The sequence below is a fragment of the Plectropomus leopardus genome, chromosome 3 (assembly GCF_026936395.1).
Source record: "Plectropomus leopardus strain MGB_pleo_1.0 chromosome 3, ASM2693639v1, whole genome shotgun sequence".
NCBI classification, from domain to species: Eukaryota; Metazoa; Chordata; class Actinopteri; order Perciformes; family Serranidae; genus Plectropomus; species Plectropomus leopardus.
The window spans coordinates 10,145,845-10,169,988 of record NC_142178.1 but is presented as its reverse complement, the minus strand read 5'-3'; the positions used below and the strand labels follow the sequence as shown (position 1 = coordinate 10,169,988).

The 24,144-nt window shown below is 40.3% G+C and overlaps 1 protein-coding gene across 6 annotated transcripts in view; it reads left to right on the top strand.

Moving 5' to 3' along the window:
• tnrc6c2 (trinucleotide repeat containing adaptor 6C2) overlaps positions 1–23,883 on the top strand; it is a 174,871-nt gene extending 150,988 nt beyond the window's left edge. For 5 of the 6 annotated variants that reach the window (XM_088075563.1, XM_088075567.1, XM_088075564.1 and 2 more), the window contains 18 exons: positions 1,498–1,701; positions 2,402–2,568; positions 2,895–2,969; positions 3,209–3,266; positions 4,239–4,381; positions 4,755–4,901; positions 6,621–6,761; positions 7,237–7,356; positions 7,648–7,731; positions 8,377–8,659; positions 9,041–9,205; positions 10,904–11,095; positions 12,015–12,164; positions 12,397–12,513; positions 13,340–13,555; positions 15,406–15,479; positions 15,856–15,995; positions 16,614–23,883. In XM_088075563.1, coding sequence (XP_087931689.1) covers positions 1,498–1,701; positions 2,402–2,568; positions 2,895–2,969; positions 3,209–3,266; positions 4,239–4,381; positions 4,755–4,901; positions 6,621–6,761; positions 7,237–7,356; positions 7,648–7,731; positions 8,377–8,659; positions 9,041–9,205; positions 10,904–11,095; positions 12,015–12,164; positions 12,397–12,513; positions 13,340–13,555; positions 15,406–15,479; positions 15,856–15,995; positions 16,614–16,965 — 2,828 coding nt within the window. In that variant the 3' untranslated portion in view covers positions 16,966–23,883. The remainder of the gene's footprint in view (positions 1–1,497; positions 1,702–2,401; positions 2,569–2,894; positions 2,970–3,208; positions 3,267–4,238; positions 4,382–4,754; positions 4,902–6,620; positions 6,762–7,236; positions 7,357–7,647; positions 7,732–8,376; positions 8,660–9,040; positions 9,206–10,903; positions 11,096–12,014; positions 12,165–12,396; positions 12,514–13,339; positions 13,556–15,405; positions 15,480–15,855; positions 15,996–16,613) is intronic. The other variant, XM_088075565.1, reaches the window with a different exon arrangement.
• Positions 23,884–24,144: the final 261 nt, after the last annotated feature.

Below are 24,144 nucleotides of genomic sequence, written 5' to 3'. Positions count from 1 at the left end.
TTTTTTTTTTTGCTTATTAACACACTAAGTGACTGCATCACTAATACAAATCATTGTGGGCAATGATGAATATTCCAGTCAAATAGTATTCCTATTTGGAATAGGATTCTCCTAGTGATTATGAAGCCGGTAGTCTCAGAGGTATTGAAGGCCTCTTAATGGTCATGCATTCATAACGAAGACTCTTTACATCAAGCTTAAGTTAGCTCTGCAGCTAGTTCAAAGAAGTCTTTGTGAAGACAAAGGCCATGCATATAGACATGGTACAGCTCTAATGCACAGCTCTCTCCTTTCATTGTGATAGTGAATGAGACCATTGCCCCCTGCTGTTCAGTAATGGTACTGCAGCTATCAAGCTTCATGGCCACATTTGGACTCACTTGTGCTGATCACACTTTTACCTAATTACCCACCTCTTCTGAAGCCAGTGCAGATAGAGCAGAGATGGCGTGGAAGAGGTTGCACTGGCTGTCCTGAGCTGCCACTTTCATACATCCCCTCCGACACATTCATATTCACACACATACACACCACCTGACAAGCCAGACTGAGCCTGGTCAAGGGTGTGCTGCTGTCAGGGGGAGGCCAGCTGAAAGGCCTTTATATATAGACAGTAGTATGGTATTATCTCAACTGACAAGTAGTCTCTCTTATTAGCATGTCCCCACAGTGCTGTTTCATTTTAGTTGCTTTGATTATCAAATTTTATTTATTTTTTTGTTAAAAGAGTGTTCAAGACCTGACTTCTGCATGAATATAATGCATATTTCATGCCCTCTAAGGTGTTTCAGAAAAGTCTTAAATTACCATATGGGAGCATATTCTCAAGAAAAGACTAATGCTGCCTTCACATGGAATCCTGCAGATGGTAGACAGCAAACCGAAGGTCATTTTAGTAAACGAGAACAAGACAGTAAAATTAGGCAAGGGCGGCAGAGAATACCAGCAACAGCAATGGTAGACGGCATTGCCATCCAACATTAAACATTTTTAACTTTTTGCTATCCGCTGTACGGGAATTCTCAAACGGATATTATGTGGTGTCTCTTTTTTAGACAAATATGCACAAGGCACAGAGTAAGTGCTGTTGTATTTTCACTATCCATATTGGAAATGTATGAATAAATGACTTTTGGACAGAATTTAACTTTTACGTTAACAATAGAATATGAAGAGAGAACATAAAATAATAGACATGAAATTATTTTATTTAATACATTCATTTGATTTTTTGACACATCAGTATAGCAACATATCGTCATACATATTGTATTTGCCATCCTGCCAGTCTGTTGGATTTTTTTTCTTCTTTCTTTCCTGTGTCGTCCAGGAGGTGTCGCTGGTTTGTCATTTACCATCTGCTGGATTCCATGTGAATGCAGCATAGGGGGCAATGATGTGTAACCACAAGTAAAAATTGCTAGTTGATGAAAATTTGACTGCAGTGAAACTAATATTTATTTCCTCATTTTTTTCTCATCCACCCTTGTATTCCAGGTTGGGGAGAGCTTCCCAATGTTCAACCCAAGTCGGAGCCTGCTTGGGGAGAGCCAGCAGCTCCAACATCAACTGTGGACAATGGCACCTCTGCTTGGGGCAAGCCCCCAGGGGGAGTAGGAGGATGGGGAGACAGTGGCCACGAGCCCTCTGGACCCTATGGCAGGCCCAACGGACCCACAGGTTCTGCACCCTGCAAACCAGGTAACACCCACAGATGAAATATATTTACAGTGATGTGTTACGTCAAACATGGGGAATCAACATGTGCTAAGATGCAAAACGAGGGGACCATCAGTTATTGATTGAATCAAACACCTCCTCTGACTGCTATAAAACAGAATATATCTACTGTATATATATTGCATTGTTTCAGATGCGCTGGTGTTAGACGAGTGCACACAATCCAGACAGTTCTACACATTGTCACCTTGACAATTTCAGCATATGACAATTTAGGTTGTGTCCAGTGGTACCACACTTTTTGTAAAGACTGATTGATGGTAACTCCCTGTTTTTGTGCACTACCAAGTTTCAGTTAAGGGAACAAAAACAGGAAGTTTCTTTAGACCTGTTTTATTTGTGCCAAGTCTGAAGGTGGTTGTTAGTGCTACTGGAGTGTTGCTGAGATTAAAGCAATTCCACGCCTCAGTAGTTCTTGCTTATTTGTGCAGTTGGTTTGAAATGTTGGAGATAGAGGAGGAGGGTGTAAGGGAAACAATTGCAGCATGTCAAATGGCAACAGTGGCACCAAGTGGCCAGGTTGGAAATGACCTGCTTCTCACCAACTGAAAAGGCTTCTGTTCTCTTAGTGTGCATGTACGTAGAATATTCCACAGATACTGAAACAATGTAAGAAATAACCGACTAAACGCTTAATGTTATTATTTCATCATTTTCTTAGGCCCCAAACCTATGCAAGATGGCTGGGGAAATGGAGGAGAGGAGATGAGCATGTCTACCAGCCAATGGGACGCTGAGGACGGGGACATGTGGAACAGCCCCACATCCCAGGAGAGCAGCTCTTCCTGCAACTCCTGGGGCAATGGACCCAAGAAGGGCCCGAGCAAGGTCAGAGAACACACCTGACTCTTGATATCCAGTATGCTAATACATAAAAACTCATTTTGCCGATTTCAATATATCCACTTTTTTCCTCAGCTAAATTTAGTGATCATCAAGTCTCTTCTGTATTGGAGATAACATTATATTAAGCATATGGGTTGGTGATAGCAGCAGAATTCAGCATGTTGACACATTCTAATATTTCATTCTACCGATGACGTGCCATTAATACTGTGCATCCCCCCTCATGACGTAAATATACTGGCAAATGTTAATGGTGTGAATTATTGTCTTTAAAAAATAAATTTCTTAATTTTAAACTTTGCTTTCAGGGGAAGATGGGCAAGCCAGATGAGGCTTGGATCATGAACCGTCTCATCAAACAGCTCACTGACATGGGCTTCCCGGTAAGTTCTCACACTGACATTTATCATTGACACACTTTCTCTGTCTTTCAAATTTTTTTTTACCCACCTGTGCTGAAAATTTTTAAAGCTCTTAAATTTTGGTTCAATACAGGATCAGTAAACTATCCAATGATAAATACAGCTATTTAAACGGTAGAAAACTGTTTAAAAGGCAACAGTCAAACCTCATCCAGTTAAACCATGGCTGGTGACAGAATTATGTTATCTGCATTTTACAGAGAGACCCTGCTGAGGAGGCTTTGAAGAGCAACAACATGAACCTTGACCAGGCCATGAGTAAGTTCACAACGTATTTGTGTCCTTGTTTGTGTATTGCAAATGCAAATATGAGATGCTTTTACACAGTGCACCAGCACAGGTATCCGGCTGTCTTATATCGAGAAATTAAGATCAGAATTTAATTCTTTTGCCACATTTCCAGTGGGCTTGTAACAGCTGCTGGTGTTACCAGTGTGACATGGTGTTCAGGCATTCAACAATTCTTACTCACCGCCTCCACAATTGTTTTGCTTTTTTGTTTTACCAATACTTGGACAAGAGAACCTACAATTAAAGTGAAGCAGCTGAGTGGCTGCACAGCTTAGCAGGGTCAGATTTCACTTTAACAGTAAGGAGTTTTCCAACAAGATGATGGCACAGGATTTGGTGTCAAAGCGAAATACAATATTGCAATATTTCAAACTGATGGACTGTCAACACATTGCTGAAAATGACCATTATTTTGTTTTGTAGATGCATTTTTGTGGAATGGCGGTGGCAGTACCAAACTCACTGACAAACACACTGCATTCCCTGTGACTACTTTATAATAAAAGTCAACGCTCAAATGCTGCTAATGTGATGCTGCAGCAGTAGGAAATTTCATTTTACATGAGCAGTACCCTAATATAGTGCTCTATAGATGTTTAGCATTATCAATTAATATATTTTCTTCTGAAATGTCTGGTATAATTGATAACACTTCCTAAGAGACATTTTTGATTTTCACTTAAGTTTACCAAAGAATACTAAGTCAAACTTTTCTTCATTAGTGTTTTATTTAATTCCAGTGAATACAAAATTTAGCTTAATGTCAAATTTTAGCAAAACTGAAAGTGTGTGTAGACATTAATAGAAAAGAAAATAGAAATTTAATTCAAATCTGGCTTGATTAAATACATAAAAACATTATTGGATTTTGTGAGACTGTGCATTTCCTTCTCTAGACTTATAATTTACTAAATCTACCTTCCTACTTTCTGCTCTCAGGTGCCCTGTTGGAGAAGAAGACGGACCTGGACAAGCGGGGCATGGGCATGTCTGATTACAGCAACGGCATGAACAAGCCCATGGTGTGTCGGCCCTCTGCGCTCTCCAAAGACCCCTCCGACCGCACCTCCTTCCTTGACAAGGTCAGACATTAATAAACTGAACAGCCAGCAGGCATCATCCAAGCATCTGTTGGAAATGATGAGTGTAGTAAAAACATAAATGCACAGTGGTACTTCTGCTTTTACTTGGACATTGGTCTATACTCTGTTTTTGTGCTTAATATCAACCAAGGATTTTTATTTTTTTTTCTATTTAAGTTGTAACTGTTTTGACATGCTGTAAAGAAAGATAAAGAATTGTTCTGCCTTTCATTCTGAGATCATCCCTGTTGTCAGTACAAATTTGAATCTGATCTTCACTCACTCTCTTTCATGTTTGTAATGCCTGATGATTAATGCTTTTATTCTTTTCTTTTTATTCTCCCTGTCAATCACTTATTTTGCACCGCTCCAGGATGGTGTTCTGTCAGATGATGCTCCCCCATCACCATTTCTGCCTTCCCCCAGCCTGAAGCTCCCCCTGGCCAATAGTAGCCTTCCTGGGCAGGGTCTGGGACAGGGCAACCCGGGGCTGGCCATGCAAAACTTGAACAACAGACAGGTAACACATGCAGCACACACAATTTAAACTACACACTATAACAGAACTGACCTTGAGTTGAGATAAAAAAAAAAACACTATAATATAGTTCACACTCCAAAGAACAAACCTGCAGTAAAAACTACCTTTGTGAAGCATTTGTGTGTCAATGTTTATATTTTGTAAATTTCATGTTAATATATGGAACAGCAGTATTTTCATGTAGTACTTATTTTAGTTAATAGTTTTAAAAATGGACAGCAGATCAGCAAAAATCGCACCAAAATTTCTATACATTGTAATAGGTCCACAATGTGTGGAAGCACTTGAGTCAATGTGAACAGCTGCAAATGCATGAGAGTCATTTTAAAAATGAATGTCTTGTGCAGGATTTAAGTGTATGTAATGCACTGATGGCAACAACTGATAAATTTAATTTGTTTTACACACACCTCTCTAACCATGTGCTTTTTTAAATCTCCACTTTTCTATTGCTCACTTGTGTGTGTATGACCTTGCCTGAAGTGCCCATTGAAATCAGATAGTTATGCTCTATCAAATATCACCCCCAGAGGCAGCCATGGCCCAGAAACACTCCAGTGTGTCCTTGAAGCCCAAACAAAGGCACTGTAAGCGGGCCTTTTTTTGAACAGATTAGAAAGACCTCTCTAAAATCATGGAACCAGGCATGTGGGTGAAGATGTCTTTTACAGGCTACTTATTTTAGGCCACTTGGTAAATGAATAAACAAAAATTGATTAATTGTGGTCTGATCAGGATTTATAGGCCCAACCACCAATTGCTCAAAGTAGTATCGTCCTGTACAAATCACAGTGTCTGTTTGAAGCCTTTTATTTATCATGTAGAATTAAGTATTTATTTGTTTACCTATTCCTAACAAAATTATATATTTGGTAACAAAATAAAGAGATGAGAAAGTATAATAAATTGCATCTTGGTTAATGGGAGCAGCTTAGTGCTTAAAAAATAAAGCTTTCCTGTGGCAAAAAATAATAACATTTTATAAAATAAAATGATAGAATCAATGTTTAATGTGTATAACGCACCAAAATAAAACTATGAATTATACAGAGGCAACTAGTGAAATTGGTCAGCTGTTTTTTTTTTTGTTTGTTTTTTTATTATTTTTTTTTAATGTAGACTTGATCTCAGTCCTCTGTCCTTTATTGTTAGTTTTTATCATATTTAAAGTATTTGAGTATAATTTTAGTCAATATAAACATCTTGGTCTTGAAGAGTTATCAGATTATATTGAACATTTCAGTCAATCTAGTCAAGCCAAAACCAATAATTTTGTTATTTAAATCAAACGTATTTCCCATAAGAATGCTTCTCATCATCACCTGATAAAAAACACAGGTTGAATCATTACTTACCCTGCTAAAATTTAACGTCGACATCCTTCTGAAAATAACCGACACCGACCGACACAGCATGTGCGCGTACACGCGCACACACACACACACACACTCACACACTTGTATGTGCAAAAAAAAGTCTGTATTATTTTGTCTACCTTTAGTGTGTATTTTGTGTTATCTGATTGGCTCCTCTGATCAGCTTTTACATAGACAACCGATCAAACAGTTTAAGCAAATATCGCAAAATAATGATCAGTGGCCGAACAATCACAGAGAGCCCTTAAAACTTATGAAATTAAATGAACATGACAGTTTTGAAGCATTGGAATCATTGAATCTTTCTGCCTCCTGCTTACAGATACCCAGTGGAATGTTTGGCAGTAGTGGAGCAGCACAAACCCGGGCCATGCAGCAGCAGCCTCCTCAGCCACCAGTGCCACCTCTCAGCTCCTCCCAGCCTAGTCTACGTGCTCAAGTGCCTCAGTTTCTCTCCCCTCAGGTAGATACACACACATCATGATCAACATATTTGATGTGTATAAACGAGTAATATTTGTTCATAAGATACAGAACAAGGTAGTGTTAGCTTGCAGATTGCACTGGTTCTACAGTAACTAGGGAACACAATTTGACTTATTTGCAAACTGGGTGATATGCTTTACAAAAAGACCAGTAGTAATATTTCAGGCTAGCGTACTCTTTTTAGATTTTAGAAGTAAATCAGCAGAAATATATTGTAGGAAACAAAAATATCACATTATTTTCAGGGGACCATACTATGCCTGTAACAACATCTTGGCTTTACAAGACTCCTCTGGCAGACCCTTCCTCCTCTCTTTTCCTTCTTGCATGCATCAAGTTGTGACTAGTTCTACCTTGCCAGAAGCTGCTTTTGTACAGTTGTTGTGATTTGCAATGACTAACTTGTCATCTCTTCTTTCTGTCTCCCCATTCTTCCCTTGCTGCCCCTGCAGGTCCAAGCACAGCTCTTGCAGTTTGCAGCAAAAAACATTGGTCTGAACCCTGCACTTTTAACCTCACCAATAAACCCTCAACAAATGACCCTCTTGTACCAACTTCAGCAACTGCAAATGGTGAGTCAGAGTCCCTCTTTCCGTCTGTATTTGCTGTGCAGCATGCACTTACAGAAAGAATGTGTCTTGTTGACTTTTTTTTTTTTTTTGAAGACTCTAACCTAAATGGACACAATACCAAAATTTAATTTCTGATATTGACTGACAAAGAAATAAGATTATATCTCTTTGAGTACACATAACAAAAGATGTATCAGCTGGAAACATTTGACCCCTCTCGCCTACATGATTGTCTTTTACCCTCATTTATTGTATTTTGTAATCATTGTACATTTTGTTTCGTTCATTCAGGCGTACCAGCGTTTACAAATCCAGCAGCAGATGATGCAGGCGCAACGCAATGTTTCCGGCCCCATTAGACAACAAGAGCAGCAAGTGAGTCAACATATGCATGATTACACCCACAAAAAAGTATGACCATAGAGGACATTCATTTGATGTGCATGACCCCATGCGAGCACCAACTCAATAAACTTACACAACGTCATTTCTTTCTCAAGAAATATTTTGCTTCTCACATGATAACCATAATAAACAACAGAGGGAGAGGCGTTATGCATTGTTACCACAGACGTTGCACAAACCTTAAAATATCAGCATGGGAACAGGTTACTTCTCTCTGAACATGAGCAAACAAATCTTTCTCAAGAAAGGAGAAAGAGTTTGTTCTCCTTTTTTGAAATTTAGTCTTTTTTTTTTCTTAGATAACAGCAGCATGCCGCAAGATATGGCCTGTTGAAAAGGGATGCTCGTTAACAAGTGTTTGTTTCCCCACTGCCTTTCTCCACTTTCCATACCACCTGTCCTTCCACTTTGTGTAACACCTTTACATCCTTATTTTCTCATCCTTACCATCTAACTTCTAACTGTTGTGCTTCCTCTTCTCTCTTTTTCCCATTTTTGTCCTTATTTATCCATCCAACATGCATTTGCCACCACATAACTCGGTTAATCTCGTGTTCCTTTCCATAATTGCTTTTTATGATGCATTGTTTTGACACTGCTTCTGTCCTCTTCCAGGTTGCACGTACAATCACCAACATGCAGCAGCAGATCCAGCAGCACCAGCGTCAGCTGTACCAAGCGCTGCTGATGAAGCAGCAGCAACTTCCCTCTCATTCCTCCTCCTCTTCCTCATCCTCCGCTGGTCTGCATCCCCCCGGTGGCCCCGCCGGAGGCCATGGTTCCGGCAAATCAACCCTGGACCCCTTCACAGGCCCACACCAGGCTCCGGGCCTCGCCGACACACTGCACACCAAAGAGCCACCGTCTTCGCCCAACGCCTACAGCACCTACCCTCTCTGTGAGTCTGGGATGGGGACAACACAAGGTTGAAAATAACTTTCTGGCTATCATTTTTGCCCAAGCATTTTGAATCAGACTGAAGGTACCTTGTAGTATCATATTTCCTCTGCAGCCCTGGCAGTGGCAGCCTTGTCATTCAAACCTCTGTAGTCATATTTCACAATGTGACTGTCCACAATTCATTCATTGAATGCACCCAACTGAAAACACAACCAGTCCATAGCCATTTTTCTTTAAAAAATACATTTAGAGTTTTCTTACATGAAGGATTTTTTAAATTTGTTTTGAATTGTTTTACTATAGTTTTCAATAAAAAACTTCCACCACTGACTTGCATATTCTCAACAAATTTTAAAAAATATTTTCTGTTTGTGTGCAGCTGGACTGAATCCAAACATGAATGTAAACTGCATGGAGGTTGGGGGTTTGTCCCTGAAGGAGCCCCCTCAGCCCCAATCCCGCCTGTCCCAGTGGACACACTCCAACTCCATTGACAGCCTCTCTGGCAACTCCTCAAACATGGAGAACAACCTCAATAAGCACGGTATGTCAAAAAAACACAGAGGCAGAAGTAGAAATACAAGTGAAACCACCCTTTCTATGTACTGTAAAGTTATTTGTCATATAAATACATTCCCACACAATCTTAAATAAATGTGCACATTATTCTGTATAGTTCCCCTGTTCACATGTTGTATTGTAAAGTACCACAGGGCAGCTGATATGTTGAACAATAGCAGCTGTGATTCAATAGCGATTTTAATAATGAGAAAAATGCCATTCCTTTTTGTAGTTCTTCCCGGTTCAGGAGAGAGGGATTATATTTTGGAATTGTTGCAGCTATTTGAAAATTTGCAAAGTGTTCAGTGGTTCATATAACTTGTTTTTAATACAGATTTTAGGATAAAAGGTGGTTAACTTGATAGAAGGAGTGCCTTTCACAAGTGCTGTTAAACCATGACTAATCATAATCATTAAGCTGACACCTTTCAATGCAGCACTTATGGTGTCAGCAGCCTTTCTCAGTTTAAATGCTGATATTCACACATTCTTACTGCAAGCTCATTCTCACCTAAGACAGAAGAGGCGAGCTTTGCTTTCAGTTTGACATTCACAGCTCAGGTGCACAACTTGCTAAACCTCTTGTCACCTCAGTGGGAGTGGTGACACAACATTTTTTTAGGCTGTGTACTATGAAATGTTAACTTTAAAAAATAATACAATATATACCATTCTAATATTTAAGCCAATATGGTACCCGGAAGTAAACATTCACACAGATAAAAGATATGTAAATGTTGTTAACCACTTGCAATAACACATTTGGCTTGTATATTGTTTTGAGATGTGAAACTAGCTAAAACTGACACCCACTTGTTGACTCCTACGCTTTCCATTTTAACATTTGAAATATCATCAGCTTCTGCTCTGGGCATTTTTTTCCCTCACACTTTCTGACACTGATACTAAGATAAGAGTCTATCTGTCAGCCACTATTTTTAAAGTGTCATCTATTATTTCTTTACCATGTGCTATGGAAAATATGCTTATGTCCTTAAAAGACTCTTAGGCCTGAACACACAGACACAGGTACTTTAAAAAAAGGGTTTTTTTTCCCTTCGTTTTTCATTTATGAAAATGCACTTAAAGCGCTGTTAAGAGCTTGCCAAACCAACAGGCAGGGATATATTTGCAAAAAACTTTGTAGCACATCCTGACTCCTTCTGTGCCCATTTGTGCGTACACATGTAAAAGGTTCCGTTAATAAGGTTAGAGCCAGCACTATTTTGGTCGTGTCTGCCATTGCACAGAATATCCCCTCATTTGTGACACCTCATAAAGGAAATAAATGTGCACACTCTCACGTCTCGAGACAAAAACTCAGTATTCCCTGTCTACATGTCTGAAATACTGAAAACATACTTTCTGAATGTCTTCACCCTGGGCAGAGTTTCTCAAAAGATCTGTATTCTTTAATCTAAACAGTTAGCCAGTGGACAAAAGGCCAAAACACTGAGAAAAAGCTACGTTTTCAGATATACTTGTTTCCATACTGACAAGCCCTCAGAGCATCAGTAGACTTGTACATAATATTGAAATGTCATTCTGAAAAGGGTGCAAATGTGTATCTGTATTACTGATGTTGATCTCTGAATGTTATGAAGAGTATTGCCATATAATATATCATTATAAAGTAAAACTAAATTCAACTCACTCTCTTATTTGTCTCAACGTATACCAGGTGCCATATCTGCTGCCTCTACCCTGGGCCCCCCTGGGAAGCCAGCCCAGATGGAGGACTCATACAGCCCTTACAATCTAATGTCCAGCTCTGAGTCCCCCACCAGCCCTTTGGTGCCCCCAGACAGCTGGGGCCAAGGCAAGAGCCCCAATGAAAAGATCTCCAACGGGACCAACATTAACTGGCCCCCAGGTGAGGACAATATGCAAATGTTTCATCCATTAGGGCTGGACAACTTAAAACATGTTATCATTCTGATTGGTAGATATCAATCTATAAGTCAAGTACTTCCCCTTCCAGTGGACCACAGTGGCACCTTATTCCAGTAAATAATAGTTAACTGTTTGAACTGTGCTATGACTTACACTAATGATGTCAAATACAAAGATAATTTCGCAAGTCAAAAAAGTCACAGTTTGTTGTAAAACTGTTGATGTATGTTTTCTATAAAAATAAAGCAGTAAAAAAGAAAACGTTGACGTATGAGACTGTTAAAATACATAATTAGAAAGACGTGAGTGACTTCATAGCTTTCTCTCTCTCTCCATGCAAAACTAAATGGTACTGTGACACACCTTGACTTTCTTGACTTTTAAGATTATCTTTAAAATTGTTAAAGTTATAAATCCTAGCACAATTCAAATAAGATTTAAAAAAAAATAATTTGTCTATCGCTGTTGACCACTGTAAGTTTTTTTTTTTTTCCAATTGGTGTTTTCACAAAACATATTTACACAATGAGATTTTTATAAACAACGTTAGTGATGTGAATATATTGACTGAGTGGGTAAAGGCAAATAATAGAAAAGCTTGAACAATGTGGTAAACCAGGAAAAGACAACACTTATATTATGATATTCAAAATCTAAGATGGTATCTAATGTCACATCGCATTGTTGAAATAGTATTGATTGAATGCGCAGTCCCTTTATAATGTAAAAAAGAGGATTCATGTAATATTTTCCACAGCAGTTGCATTAGTCTAAGAACATGTATGAAGAAAGCAGTGGCTTTGAAGCTTGTTTAAACTGTAGGGAAGTCATTCAATGGCATACATTTCCTCAATATCTGATCGATTGCTTTGACTTAGCACTATATTTTGCTTCTTTAGAGTTCTGCCCAGGTGTGCCATGGAAGGGCCTCCAGAACATCGACCCTGAGAATGACCCCAACATGACCCCTGGCAGCGTCCCCAGCGGTCCCACTATCAACACCAACATCCACGATGTCAATCGATACCTGCTGCGGGACAGGAATGGAGGTATGAAGGCCACTGACATCAGTTTTAAACAACCAGCTGTCCTAAACCAGTGACATGCTGTGTAAAGTGAATCGGATTTAAATAAATAATTCATTTACACACGCCGACACACGTCACTATCTCTACTACAAAGGCCCTGATATCATGTGCTTGTACCAGTGCATGCATGAAGTTACTTGTTTTTTCTCTCTCTGTCTCTGGGTACAACATTGTTACCTGTACGACCATTTAGCCACTTCCCCAGCTCAACCACTTCAGAATGGCTCTCTGCCTCCGACCAGCAGTGACTGGCCAGTCAGTGGCTACTCTAGCTCTTTCAGTCTGTCGTCCTCTGAGGGAGGCGGCTCAGGTACACATCCAGAGTATCTTCCCTCCATGTGTGGACCTGCCAAACCTCTCCGCATCCAAACAGGAGCGCTGATACAGCACTGTCTTAGGCTCCCTGCTTATATTAAACCTTACCTAAACCCTGACCCTTGTTTCTGACCCTTCGCTACTCCAAGTCACGCCTACACTTCTGCTCTCAGTGACTTTAGGCAACACCTTTACCGCTACTAAGACAGCAGCCCCACCTAAATGTGACCTTCAACCATCTGTGCCTCTGTGACCCAACCCACAAAAAACAAAAACAAACCTCAACCTCCTGACATCAGTACACGCCCTGTGTTTGTGTGTTTTTGTGTGTGTGCAGTAAGGTTAAAAAGAAAACTGACAAAGAAATCAGGTCTCTACTTTGTGGATATGTGATCTGATTTTTAAAATATGCTGTTTTTAGAAAGATTTTTGGGGGGGTTTTGCATTTACAAAAATATTGAGGGAAGGCAGAGATTCCAGATTAGTCCAGAAAAACGAAACTTGAAACTGAAATACAGGTGTGAAATTATTAATGTTCGACATAGATTCTACTCTCACTTTATCAAGTATTGTTATGCTATGGTTGAATTCACTTGTACAGCAGAAATATTTCATTTCCCTTTTTTGTGTGTGCATGTGTGTATCAAATAATTTTGTGAATTTAATTTTATTGTGGAAACTTAAGACGCACTAAAGCCTGGCCTTAGCTGAACCCGTAAGTGGACCAGGAACATAAATGCCTTGTTGGGAGCCTGTGACCAACTTTACATCTTCATCTGTTACTGATCTCTCCGGTTTCCCCGCTCTCTGTCCATCTAAAGGTAAATTGTCTGACATGAAGTCCACCTGGTCCCCAGGGCCCATCTCCCAAAGCCAAGCCTCTCTGTCCCATGAGCTGTGGAAAGTCCCTCAGGGGCCGCGCAGCAATGCAGCCCCTTCCCGGCCCCCGCCAGGCCTCACCAACAACAAACCCTCTTCCACCTGGGGCGGCAACTCGCTGGGCCTGGCCCAAGGCTGGAGCGGCTCCTACTCCTCTGGTGAGCATTCATCTCGCACAAAGTTTTAGTACATTTGGATATTGTTCATTTTTTGAACCAATAGCGGTACCTGGAATTCACTACCGATAGTCAACAGTACTTTTTTTGTCGTACTTAATTTTCAGTTTTAAAAAATTAATCCAAACTTCTCAAATCCAGTATTGTTATTTATTTAAAACATTTTTAACACCACACAAAATAACAGCACATTCTACATCCTTCTCCCCTTCCAAACCTGTCAATACAACCTCCAGCTTGTCTCAGTCTGTCACCGCACAAGATTGTCGTTATCTGTGTCTCAAAGGAGGCACAGTTAAATGTAGTAATGTAGTTAAAATAGTAGTTTTAGTGGACATCAACCTCACATTTAAGTGTGTATTGTGCGAGCATGCATGTAGCCAGTGCAGACAGCTCCTTAGATTAAAATGAGAGCATATCAGTTGCATGAGACGTCCATGTAAAAAACACATCTAACATGCTTACCTTTTAGACACTGGATGAGTTGCACTGGCCAGCTTTGCATTTCACCTAACAAATATAGCAGTGAGCGTTGCCTGTGTCAGGTTTGAGGAGTGTAACCACACTTGTGGCCATTTTGGGCTCTTATTGCACTTACTCTCCGTGACTTGTGCAGGGGCCACATCTCTTTCTCTATACTCTAAGCTACTCTCTCACCCAGATACGCTCTCAGGTACCAAAATTTGGCACCAATAGATTCAACGTAAAACAATACTCAGTAATACAGATGTACCCCTAAAAGTACAGAGTTTGTCACCCAACCATAGTTAGCAACACTTAGCGGAATGACTTGAATGCGTGTCCGTTACAAACTTGTGCACCATTTCTCCAGACATATATAACTAACCTGCAATTTTAACATTTCAAAGTATAATATTGAAAGAAAGAAAAAATGATGGAAAGAAGAATCATCTTTCTATGTTGGTTGGCCGCATACATTTTGCACATGGGAAACACTGCCAGTGCATTGTCTGTCTCTGAGTCGCATGTTTTAGTTTGATGTGCTCCTCACGTGTCTCGGTCTCTTTGAATATATTTACATCATTACAGTCTCTCGTCCATGAATATATGAAGAAAATGTTGCTGATAAGGCATTCTCTCAGATTGCGGAACTGAAATCTATTTACAAGTTCTGTGATTTGCAATGAAAGCAAATGAAGAAGTCTCAACATAGCTCTGAAATGAAGATAACTTTCCCCAAAATGAAAGCAACAACTATGAAATCTTTATGATGTATTTCACACCCGGCACACACAGATGTGACTGAAGCTGTGTGTAGGTTTAGCGAAGTTCACAGCTGCAGCTGTGCACTGAGAGCACTCGCTATATAAAGGCTGAGTGAACACACCCTGCTAAACTGACATTTTGAGGTTTACCGGCTCTGCTAGAAGAGACGGTAAACCTCATTCATGTGACCTTGTTTTGACACGTCTAAATTCATGCAGATTGAGAAGGAAAGAGTACTTGTCATAGTGTAGACAAGAATCCTGTGTGGTAATAGATAAGAGTTGGTGGAAGATGTGTTTGAAAAATTGAACTCTCTGACCTTGAAGCCAGATCTCGCTGCTCAGCTGAAAATAATCGGACAGATAATTTCGCCTAAAATTACATTTTAACAGTTCCCCTGTAAGAATTCTGTTATAAGACTACTTGAATGTATTTGTCACATACTTTGTCTTCACATTTGCCTGTTGACTGTAATGTGAAAAAAAAAATGCTTGTAGTAACCAAAAAAACAAATGCATTGACGTTTTATCGTGACAAACTCTGCAGCTCTTTACTTTTTCTCTTACACTTAATACTAAACATTATATTTGACATTTCTGTTACAGAGGGAACCACCTGGAGTACTGACAGCTCCAACAGGACCACCAGCTGGCTCGTGCTGAGAAATCTTACCCCACAAGTACGTAATCTGTGCTGCTAATTCTTGCTCCATTGAAGCCACAGTATATTATGAATAAAACCAACATGTAAATATTAGGAATTCAAACAACTCATCTGAAGGCAGGTTAGGTTACCTTAAATGCATTCAGCACTTTTAGTCTGGTGTGATAAAACAATTGTGTTTTCTTAATTTTTTGGCAGAAGAATATATATATTAAAAACAACAAATGAAATATCAGCACAACAGTAGTCAAAAAATGACAAGACAGGAAAGAACAAGAAACACAAAAGTAGTGTGTGGACAGTGAGTATGGTGCCTGAAAATACAGCGTAAAATTAAGAACTCAGTTCAGATTTTAGCTCTAACTGCAATTTTGTTTTCCATTGTGCTTCAGATCGATGGTTCGACTCTGCGGACCCTGTGCATGCAGCACGGCCCCCTGATCACATTCCACCTCAACCTGACCCAGGGGAACGCCGTGGTGCGCTACAGCTCCAAGGACGAGGCCGCAAAGGCCCAGAAGTCTCTGCACATGTAAGTCTCAGCAAGATCTCTGATGTCAGCCAAAATGGGCTGAGCAAACACAAATTAAAGTAACGTTTTCTTCCTCAACTTCTGCTGCCTTTTTTCTATATTAACGTAAAGCAGCCATTGGAGAGAAATAAAATGGGGAACACTCAGGGAAAACCGCATCTTCCTGGTGTTTTCCCATGCTGAGAACAGTTCCACTTCTGCCATTAGTGTAGACAATGCTATTTTTATATCTGGGCAGTCACATGGAAGAGGAGGTGGAGAGTCATGCTGCAGTCAGCTGTATTGTAACATTACAGTGGTCACTGTAATAATCAAAGTGAACCAGAGACACCAGTGCAGAGCCAAAGGGGGGCACATTGGCTGAGTTTTATCTCTGTGTGCTTCAGGTTTGTCCCTATCTTTGCTTTGCTAATAGTGGCAGCCACTGCAGCTGGTTGTCATGGAAACAAAATGCAAGATATGTGACCCACTTTTGATGATCTGCAGCACAAACTGTGGTTAATGCAGGGCACGAAAAAGCATTATAGTGTGGTAAAGTCTCATGTCCTATTTTTAATTAAAGAGCACAGTTATATAACATGGAAACATGAGATCCTTATTGTTGTTTTTCTATGTAAGGTGTGTGCTTGGAAACACCACCATCCTGGCAGAGTTTGCCGGTGAGGAGGAGGTGAACCGCTTCTTTGCACAAGGCCAGTCGCTGGGGGCTAACACCACTAGCTGGCAGGCCAACCCGGGAACCAATCAAAACCGGATGGGCGGGGCAGCACAGTCCCACTCTATAGGCCAGTGGAGCAGCGGCAGCGGCGGCGGAGGCAAGACCAGCGGAGGCGACCTACTGTGGGGCGGCGTGCCCCAGTACTCCAGCCTGTGGGGACCACCGAGCGGCGAGGACGCCCGTGTGATCGGGAGCCCCACCCCCATCAACACCCTGCTGCCTGGAGATCTGCTGAGTGGGGAGTCCATGTAGGATGATGCCACGACACACTAACCAACCAACCCACCACCACCATGTCAAGTAAGCCATTGGTGGAGGGTGGTGTGGATAAAAAATTCAAAACAAAACAAAAAAAAATTCAATACGAACAGGAGCAAAACCCAAGCAAATCATGTGGCGATAATCAGTATCAATTTAACTGTTTTGAACTGTGAACAGTGAATCAGACGGCCGGGGTCCCAACCACAGACTGCAGACTCCCGTCCTTCTGTTTTGCTTTTGTCCTTTTTTTGTTTGGTTTGAGGGAAAAAAGCAACTTTTTTTTCCTTTCAGTATTTTTTGACATGCATCATATAAACAAACTGAAACGAGACACAACACAAAGAAACCTTTTAACTGTTTATTGTTTATTGTTTTAGTTTTTCCATAAGTATACATGACATTCTGTGTGAAGTGTTTATAGGAGAAGCAATCAAAGCTGCCATCTGAGACTTTCCTTTTCCCTCCAAAAGAAGAAAAAAAAATCATCCCAAAATAAGACTTAAAACGACCATTCCCAGCATGTCCATGGCCAATGATGTGGTTCAAAGATCTTTACTAGTTATTTTAACGTTTGTTTCTCAGCACTAATATTAGCCTTAAGTGCTCTCTGGCCCAGGTCCTTCCCAAGCCGCCTTTTTCTTTTTTGGTTTGTTTTGTAACTGAAGAAATAGCTGAAATCTTGCACAGTTTCACCTCTGAGCCAGCAAGTGGTACAGGACATGACTGGTGACCAACTCCGTCACTGGGCAGTAAGAAGGCCTGGCCACATGACTGGCCCTACCAATCATCAGCTTAATTATTATTATTGATTCAAAGGGATTGACACAGCTGTTAAATGTTCTTTTTTTTTGGTAGTCAAGCCCATTTATTTTTATTTTTATCACAACATATAAGCTGAGAGAAGATTATTTGTCAACCTCGCTGCGTGTCTCCGTTTACGTACATGCCTACGTATGTCCGGCAGCACCTAATCATTGACGTCTGGAAGCCCAGATCCTTCTGGTCACCTTCAACCCAGTCGCTTACTGGTGTTTTGTCGTATTTTCTATTGTCTGATTTGTTATGAAGCCCAGCGATCTGTATGGTCAGCCAGTTTTCGGAGAAAAAAAAAGAACACAATTTCGCCCTCATGTGACAGTTACATTGTGCAATATACACCATAGACCTTTCTTCCGTCCATACTCTATGTCCACCGGAGCTGGTTTCTCTCTCTCTTTTTTTTTAACCGTTGCTGATTGCAGCAAAAGACTTTGGAACTTCAAAAACCTTACTCCCCTTTTTCAAAACTTGGATTCCCTCCAGGCTGCCAATCCCCCGTGAAAACTGTTGGGAAAACTCTGCAAAGAGGAAGCAGCAGCTGTTGAACTGTGCATGCAGCAAACTGTACTGAAGAGTGACACTGGGTACATAATAATGCACACTTCCTCTCTGCGTGCCACAGCCACACCCAACAGAGACTGAATCCGCAGCGGGGATCGGGTGGTTCTGGGTATCTGGCACAATACCAAATAAGAGGGGTTTCTCCTAATGCAGTAGACCTACGAGTGTTCCTTGCGTTTGGTACTGTACAAACAGAAGAGACTAAGACTTTTATAAATTCAAAGGGTTTTATCATAGCACTTATGAAGAGCAAATCGCTTCAACTGCAATCCAATAAATCAAAAAAGGAGCAGCATAAACTTAGAAAACAACAAAAAAAAATTCCTGCTCTTTTATGTACTATATCTATTCCTTGGAAATGTGTCTGGCGTTGTTCCTCTGGTAGCAGGATGAAGGGAAACAAAACTGAAATGTACCATTGGACTTTTTTGGGTGGGGGGGGGACTGCAGTCTATGATTTACTTAGTCTTTCGAACAATATCAAAGTGAATATCACTGTTACTCCAAATGTTTAGCCTTGTTCTGTTTGGAGACGCTAGACTTGCAACGTCAGCTGACTCCGAGTCGGAGCGGGGTGGGTGAGGGGGAGTGTCCACTGAGTGCCTCTCTGCTGTGGTCCTCTGGATGTCAAGCGGCAGCCCCCCACAGCGCAGCACTTCCTCCCGGGCTCCACTTGACCCCTCCCTTCAGTTCCGGCGAAGAAAAGCGGCTCCTCCAAAACACGGCCAATCACGGCTCTCTGCCGCACACGGCATCTCCAACCAGGATGGTCCGCCACTACTCGACCTTGCTGTCGTCCCGCCTCCCCTCACCCCCACCCCTCCTCCCCATCTCTCAGTTCTTTGACACAAAGATCACTTTAGCTGGAAGATGTAATAGTCATATTTCTGGAATTTTTGCCAGTGTACCTTTTATTTTTTATTTTTTGGAAAAGATCTTTTTTTTTTTTCAATGTGTTTTATTGTTATTTTTGTCTACATGCAGTGGTCTACAAAAATTCTGGCTGCTGAACTAGCCCTTCACTGTTCATATGCAGAAACACTTTGGTCAGAGGTGCCTCTGTATGTTCATCCTGTGTATTGAATGCAAAACGAGGATCAATACTACAGAGCGTTATTGATTGTCTGTATGTTTTAAACTGATCATGCTTTTGTGTTTGACAGTATTTTGTAGTACTTCCAGGTAGTATCTTGAGATGTGTAAAAATAGGGTGTCTCAGACAGGGGGGTGCGGGTGTTTGTCGCTCCAAGCTGCTCCGCCTGCCCGCAGGCTGTCCCCCCGCGCCCTTTGCTTAGCTGCTACGCTATGACCTCCTCTCCTCCTCGTCCTTCTCCTCCTCCACCTCAACCAGACCCAGTAGCCCTCCCCAGACCAGGCACCAACAGGCCCTCCTATCTGTTTCTATGCAAAAGACTAGAGGCTGGGGCCCTTTACAGCACGCCAAACCAGACTCGGGAATGAGCACTCCTCCCAGAGCTTGGCGAACCCTAACACTCGCCCCCCACCCCTGTGCGCTTCTGTCAGCACTTAAGAATGGCCGCCGTTTCCTGTTAAGTCAGGCTAAAGCCACCAGAACACTGTCATGTACTAAAGTCCGAACACTTTTATCAAAGGTCGGCCTTTCTCTCTGCGCTGAAGACACTTCTGTCCAGCTTGATCTCAGGGTAGGGGAGTAGATGATACCAAGTATGCGATGCAGCTCTCCAATCCGTATCTGTCCTTTCTACTGTGAGAGCAAAGTCTTAAATTTAAAAGGCCATCTGCACAATAATATGTACGGACCTCATGCCTCCAACTTAATCCTAATTGGAAGGGAAAAGGCTGAATCCTTTTCTCAAAAGGTGGCCTAACGTTACTGTTGCGGGGCCCATTATTGCGTGTAAAAGTTGCCAATGTAATGTGCCAATATAAATTTGCTGTGTCATACTGTATCTTCATAGAGAGCACTTCTGTTCCCTGTTTGGAGGAGCTTTGATAACCTTTGCAGAGGGTGCAGCGGGGGACAGGAGGGATCAAACAAATGGGCGGCAGCATCACACCCTTAAATGACTGAGATTTTTTTTTTTTTTTAATGCTTTTGTGGGGAATGCCCCATGCTAAGGAGAAAATCTTTACTCAGTTGGGGGTTCCAGTTTGCTACAGTGCACAGTTGATGATGGGTAATCCCGGGTACATATTTTTTTAAAACCAAAAATGAAATCGCATTTTAACGTCATTTTTATGAAGTTTGACATAAAAATCTTAAAAATGCTAAAAAATCTAAGTGAAAAAAAAAATCTATAATATGTTAAAGCTCTGCACTTCTTAGCTGAAACGTCTCCAGTTGTCAGCCTCTACTACCACCATCTAAAGGAGTAGACTGGCGGCCGGGGTGCCTTTTTGTGGATGCTGTATTTATCTCGTTTTTATGTTTGTGTCCTGCTCAAAGCGGGCCCACTGAACTGTACATTTCCACAGACCCAGATGGCTTGGGCCCACTGTATCAGCCTCACTCTCCTCACTCTGCATCCGCAGGAGGGGAGGGGCACATTTCAAGAGGTACAAAGTCTTAAAAAACATTTTAGAAAAAAGTTGAAAAAAAAAAATCTTAAAAAAAAATAAACAAGAAAACGGGAAAAGGCTACCTTTCAGGACTTGCAGTCCTGCAGCACACAAGCAAAAATCACTATTGCCTGTTTCTGTAACTGCCTTGATCCAAGCTCAGACAGACCCAATAGCCGAGGACCTCCCAGCATCCTGTACTAACTGGAGAACCCTGACAGTGAAGGGGGTTTCCCATGCTGCACCAGCATCGAGAGGTTCTCCTCTCTACAGCTCTGTTCTAGATAACAGTATATATGTATACACTACATATACATGTATCTATGTATAGATATATCTATATATATCTATATAGATATATTTATATATATATATATCTATATATATATACTGTGAGTTCGGTGTGTGGTAACACCTCTTCAAACTTCTTGGATCGTAACCTCTGAAACTTTTCATTTTTGTTTGAAAGGTCTTGGTTTAATACAACTAAAAAAATGAGCAATATGTATTTTCCCCGCAAATAAGAGATACGAAGGAAAGAATTCGGGTCGCGTGTTTAACTGATACTTGATTGATTGAAAGCTGCGTCTTTCTTATACGGAGTTGGATATGCACGTTCTGGTGACATATTACAGTACTTTGAAGTGCTTGTACTGTATATATGTGTATTTGTTTGTTAATTAGCCTGTCTAAAAGCCCAACCCAACCAGTCGCTAAAAAAAAAAAATCACAGACATATCAAAACAAGACAAAATATTAAACACAAATACTTGAATCATGGAGCGCCAATAATGTAATGTGAAGTCAGTAATTCTTTTGTTGTTCTCTCCATCTGACAGGTACACTTAGGGGCTTTTAGAGAATATTAAAAATGTATTGCATTAAGTTACGAATACAAAATCTTTGGAAAAAAATGCAAAAGTCATCTTAGATGTGTGCTTGAAAGTCAGATGTTTGTATGAATGTGTGCGCAAGAAACTGTGTGTGTACCAGGCACATGGCCTGCTGTTATGTTCCACTCAGTATGTTATATTTTGTGTCTGTTTTTTAATCTTTCTTTTTTTTTTTTGGTTGTTGTTCTGTCAAAAACTATTCTGATAGACATTGTTATTATCTTCTAACGTTGCACTGAGTGTCTTCTACCCCTCACTCAGCTAATCGTAGATAAACGAGTCTAAGTACGGAGGGGAGATGGTGACAATTCATGTGTACATGTTTACTCAAGGACTTAATGGATTTTTTTCATTCTATCTGTAAAAAGTTTATCTACCTTATAGTGGCTTTTATTGTGGAATAATCCAATACAAGGATTATCATTGAGTATTGCACCATTTTGTTCCAATTATACAAAAAAAATGTGAAAAAAAGACAAAAAATAGAAAAGGTACAAAAAAACTACAAAACAAAAAAAAAGGGAAAAAAAGAAAGAACTGTGGCCATAGATAGCTGTAGAAGGATTAGTAATCCCTATGTTAACTTCATGGAGAAATGGAAAGGGATAAAGTGTGGGAGGTGAGCTTGTTACAAGACTCATTTCAGAGGTGCCTATCTTTTCTGTTTGTTTTTTTGCAAAAGCCACCTGTCGTTTACAAGCATTTCATTTGTCTGAAGTTAAAGGAAATTTATAACAGGAATGTTGTGTAAAAAAAAAAAAAAAAGACAAATTTCATCTTCCATCAAATATGGACATGAAAATCTTGCAAAATGAAGATTTATGCTACTTTAAGAACTCTGGGATTGATCAGTGTTGTGTCATATTTCAATTTTTAAGTTCTCTTTCAGTGTCGACAGACTATCTCTGTTAATGTATTGAGTTGTGATTTTTATGTTTCCTGTAAGCGACGCAGTTTGCTCACTATCTTGCACACTCATAAAAGATGTGGATTTTGTCTCAGGAAGGCCAGGGTTCCAGATACCAACTCCATCATTTCTAGGTTTAACGTTTGTGTGAAAAAAAGACAAAAACAACTGAAAACAATTAAACTCCAAGCAAGCACTGAAGGTCATGAGTTTAACAGAATATAGAGAGTGCCATTGTTTCTTTAAAGCAACAACAAAAACAAATGTTCGTAGCAAGTTATATATTTACCAAATAAGACTGAGAATCAACTTTGAAAAAAGTGGAGTGCTTTACATGTGAAATCTAAGTAGAATTGCTTTACATTTAAACTGATCAATGGTTTGATTGTCGAAATGACAGTGACAGAAAAATGCATTTGTATGTTTTTTGACCTTAAAGTTTTCGTCCTGTAGTCCAGGAGCATTGTGCAAGACGTTTTTTTGTTTGTTTGTTTCTAATCATCTCTCCTGTCTGTTAACATGTCTGTTCCTGTGACAGGTATTTCAATAGAGATTTCTTAACATGTAACAGATGGTTTTCAGAGGCAGGTTTGAAGTGGAGGAATAAAGCTGGTTTTTAAAGGATCATGATCTATGCACAAGTGGGAGGGAAGAGTCCAAACCCAGCTGCTGTACTGCCGGTGTTTGTCGACTCAGACTCTGGGGTTCAGGGTTCCATGTAGGGTTGTTTTTGTTTTGTGTCTTGCTCAAATATCCTTCGCTCTACTTCCCCCTTCCCCTCCTCCTCCTTAATATCATCGTCATCTAATGTTTTAGCAAAACTTTACATTGCGTCGCCATGCTGTGTAATCCTTAACCAATGAGCGCTTATCCTTCTGCTGAAGCACTGTGGGTTGTACTGAAAAAAAAAAAAGCCCATGACTTTTAAGGCTGTCAGTTTTTTAAAGGGGAGGAGGGTGGGTGGGGGAATGAGGGTACTTTGCCTTTGCCTTTCTCTTTACTTTGGAAAAAAAAACATTAAGGAAAAATGTCTGTAACTGAAATACAAAGTTGTGGCTTTTAATGTTGTTCTTTTTTCTCCTCATAGAATGTGATTGTTAAGGACATGCACCGGAAAAAAATGTTTCCATGGATTATGGAGCTTATTTCGGACTATATTAATAAATTACAAATTTTCTTGGCTGTTAATGGTTGATGCTATTTTTTAATGGGCTCCTAGTTTCACCTATGAGTTAAAGTGAATTTAAAGTCATTTTCTATTATTTTAGTGCCAGAATTGCGGTGGAAAGGGAAAAGCCAATGTCTAATGATTCATTACGTGTGAGCAATATGATACAGCATACAGTGAAATTATGTCGTCATGAACAACTCAGGGCAGTATGTTAAAAAAAAAAAGAAAGAAATTTCTTAAAGTCATTGTATGGTGTGTCATACACTGCCACAAAAATA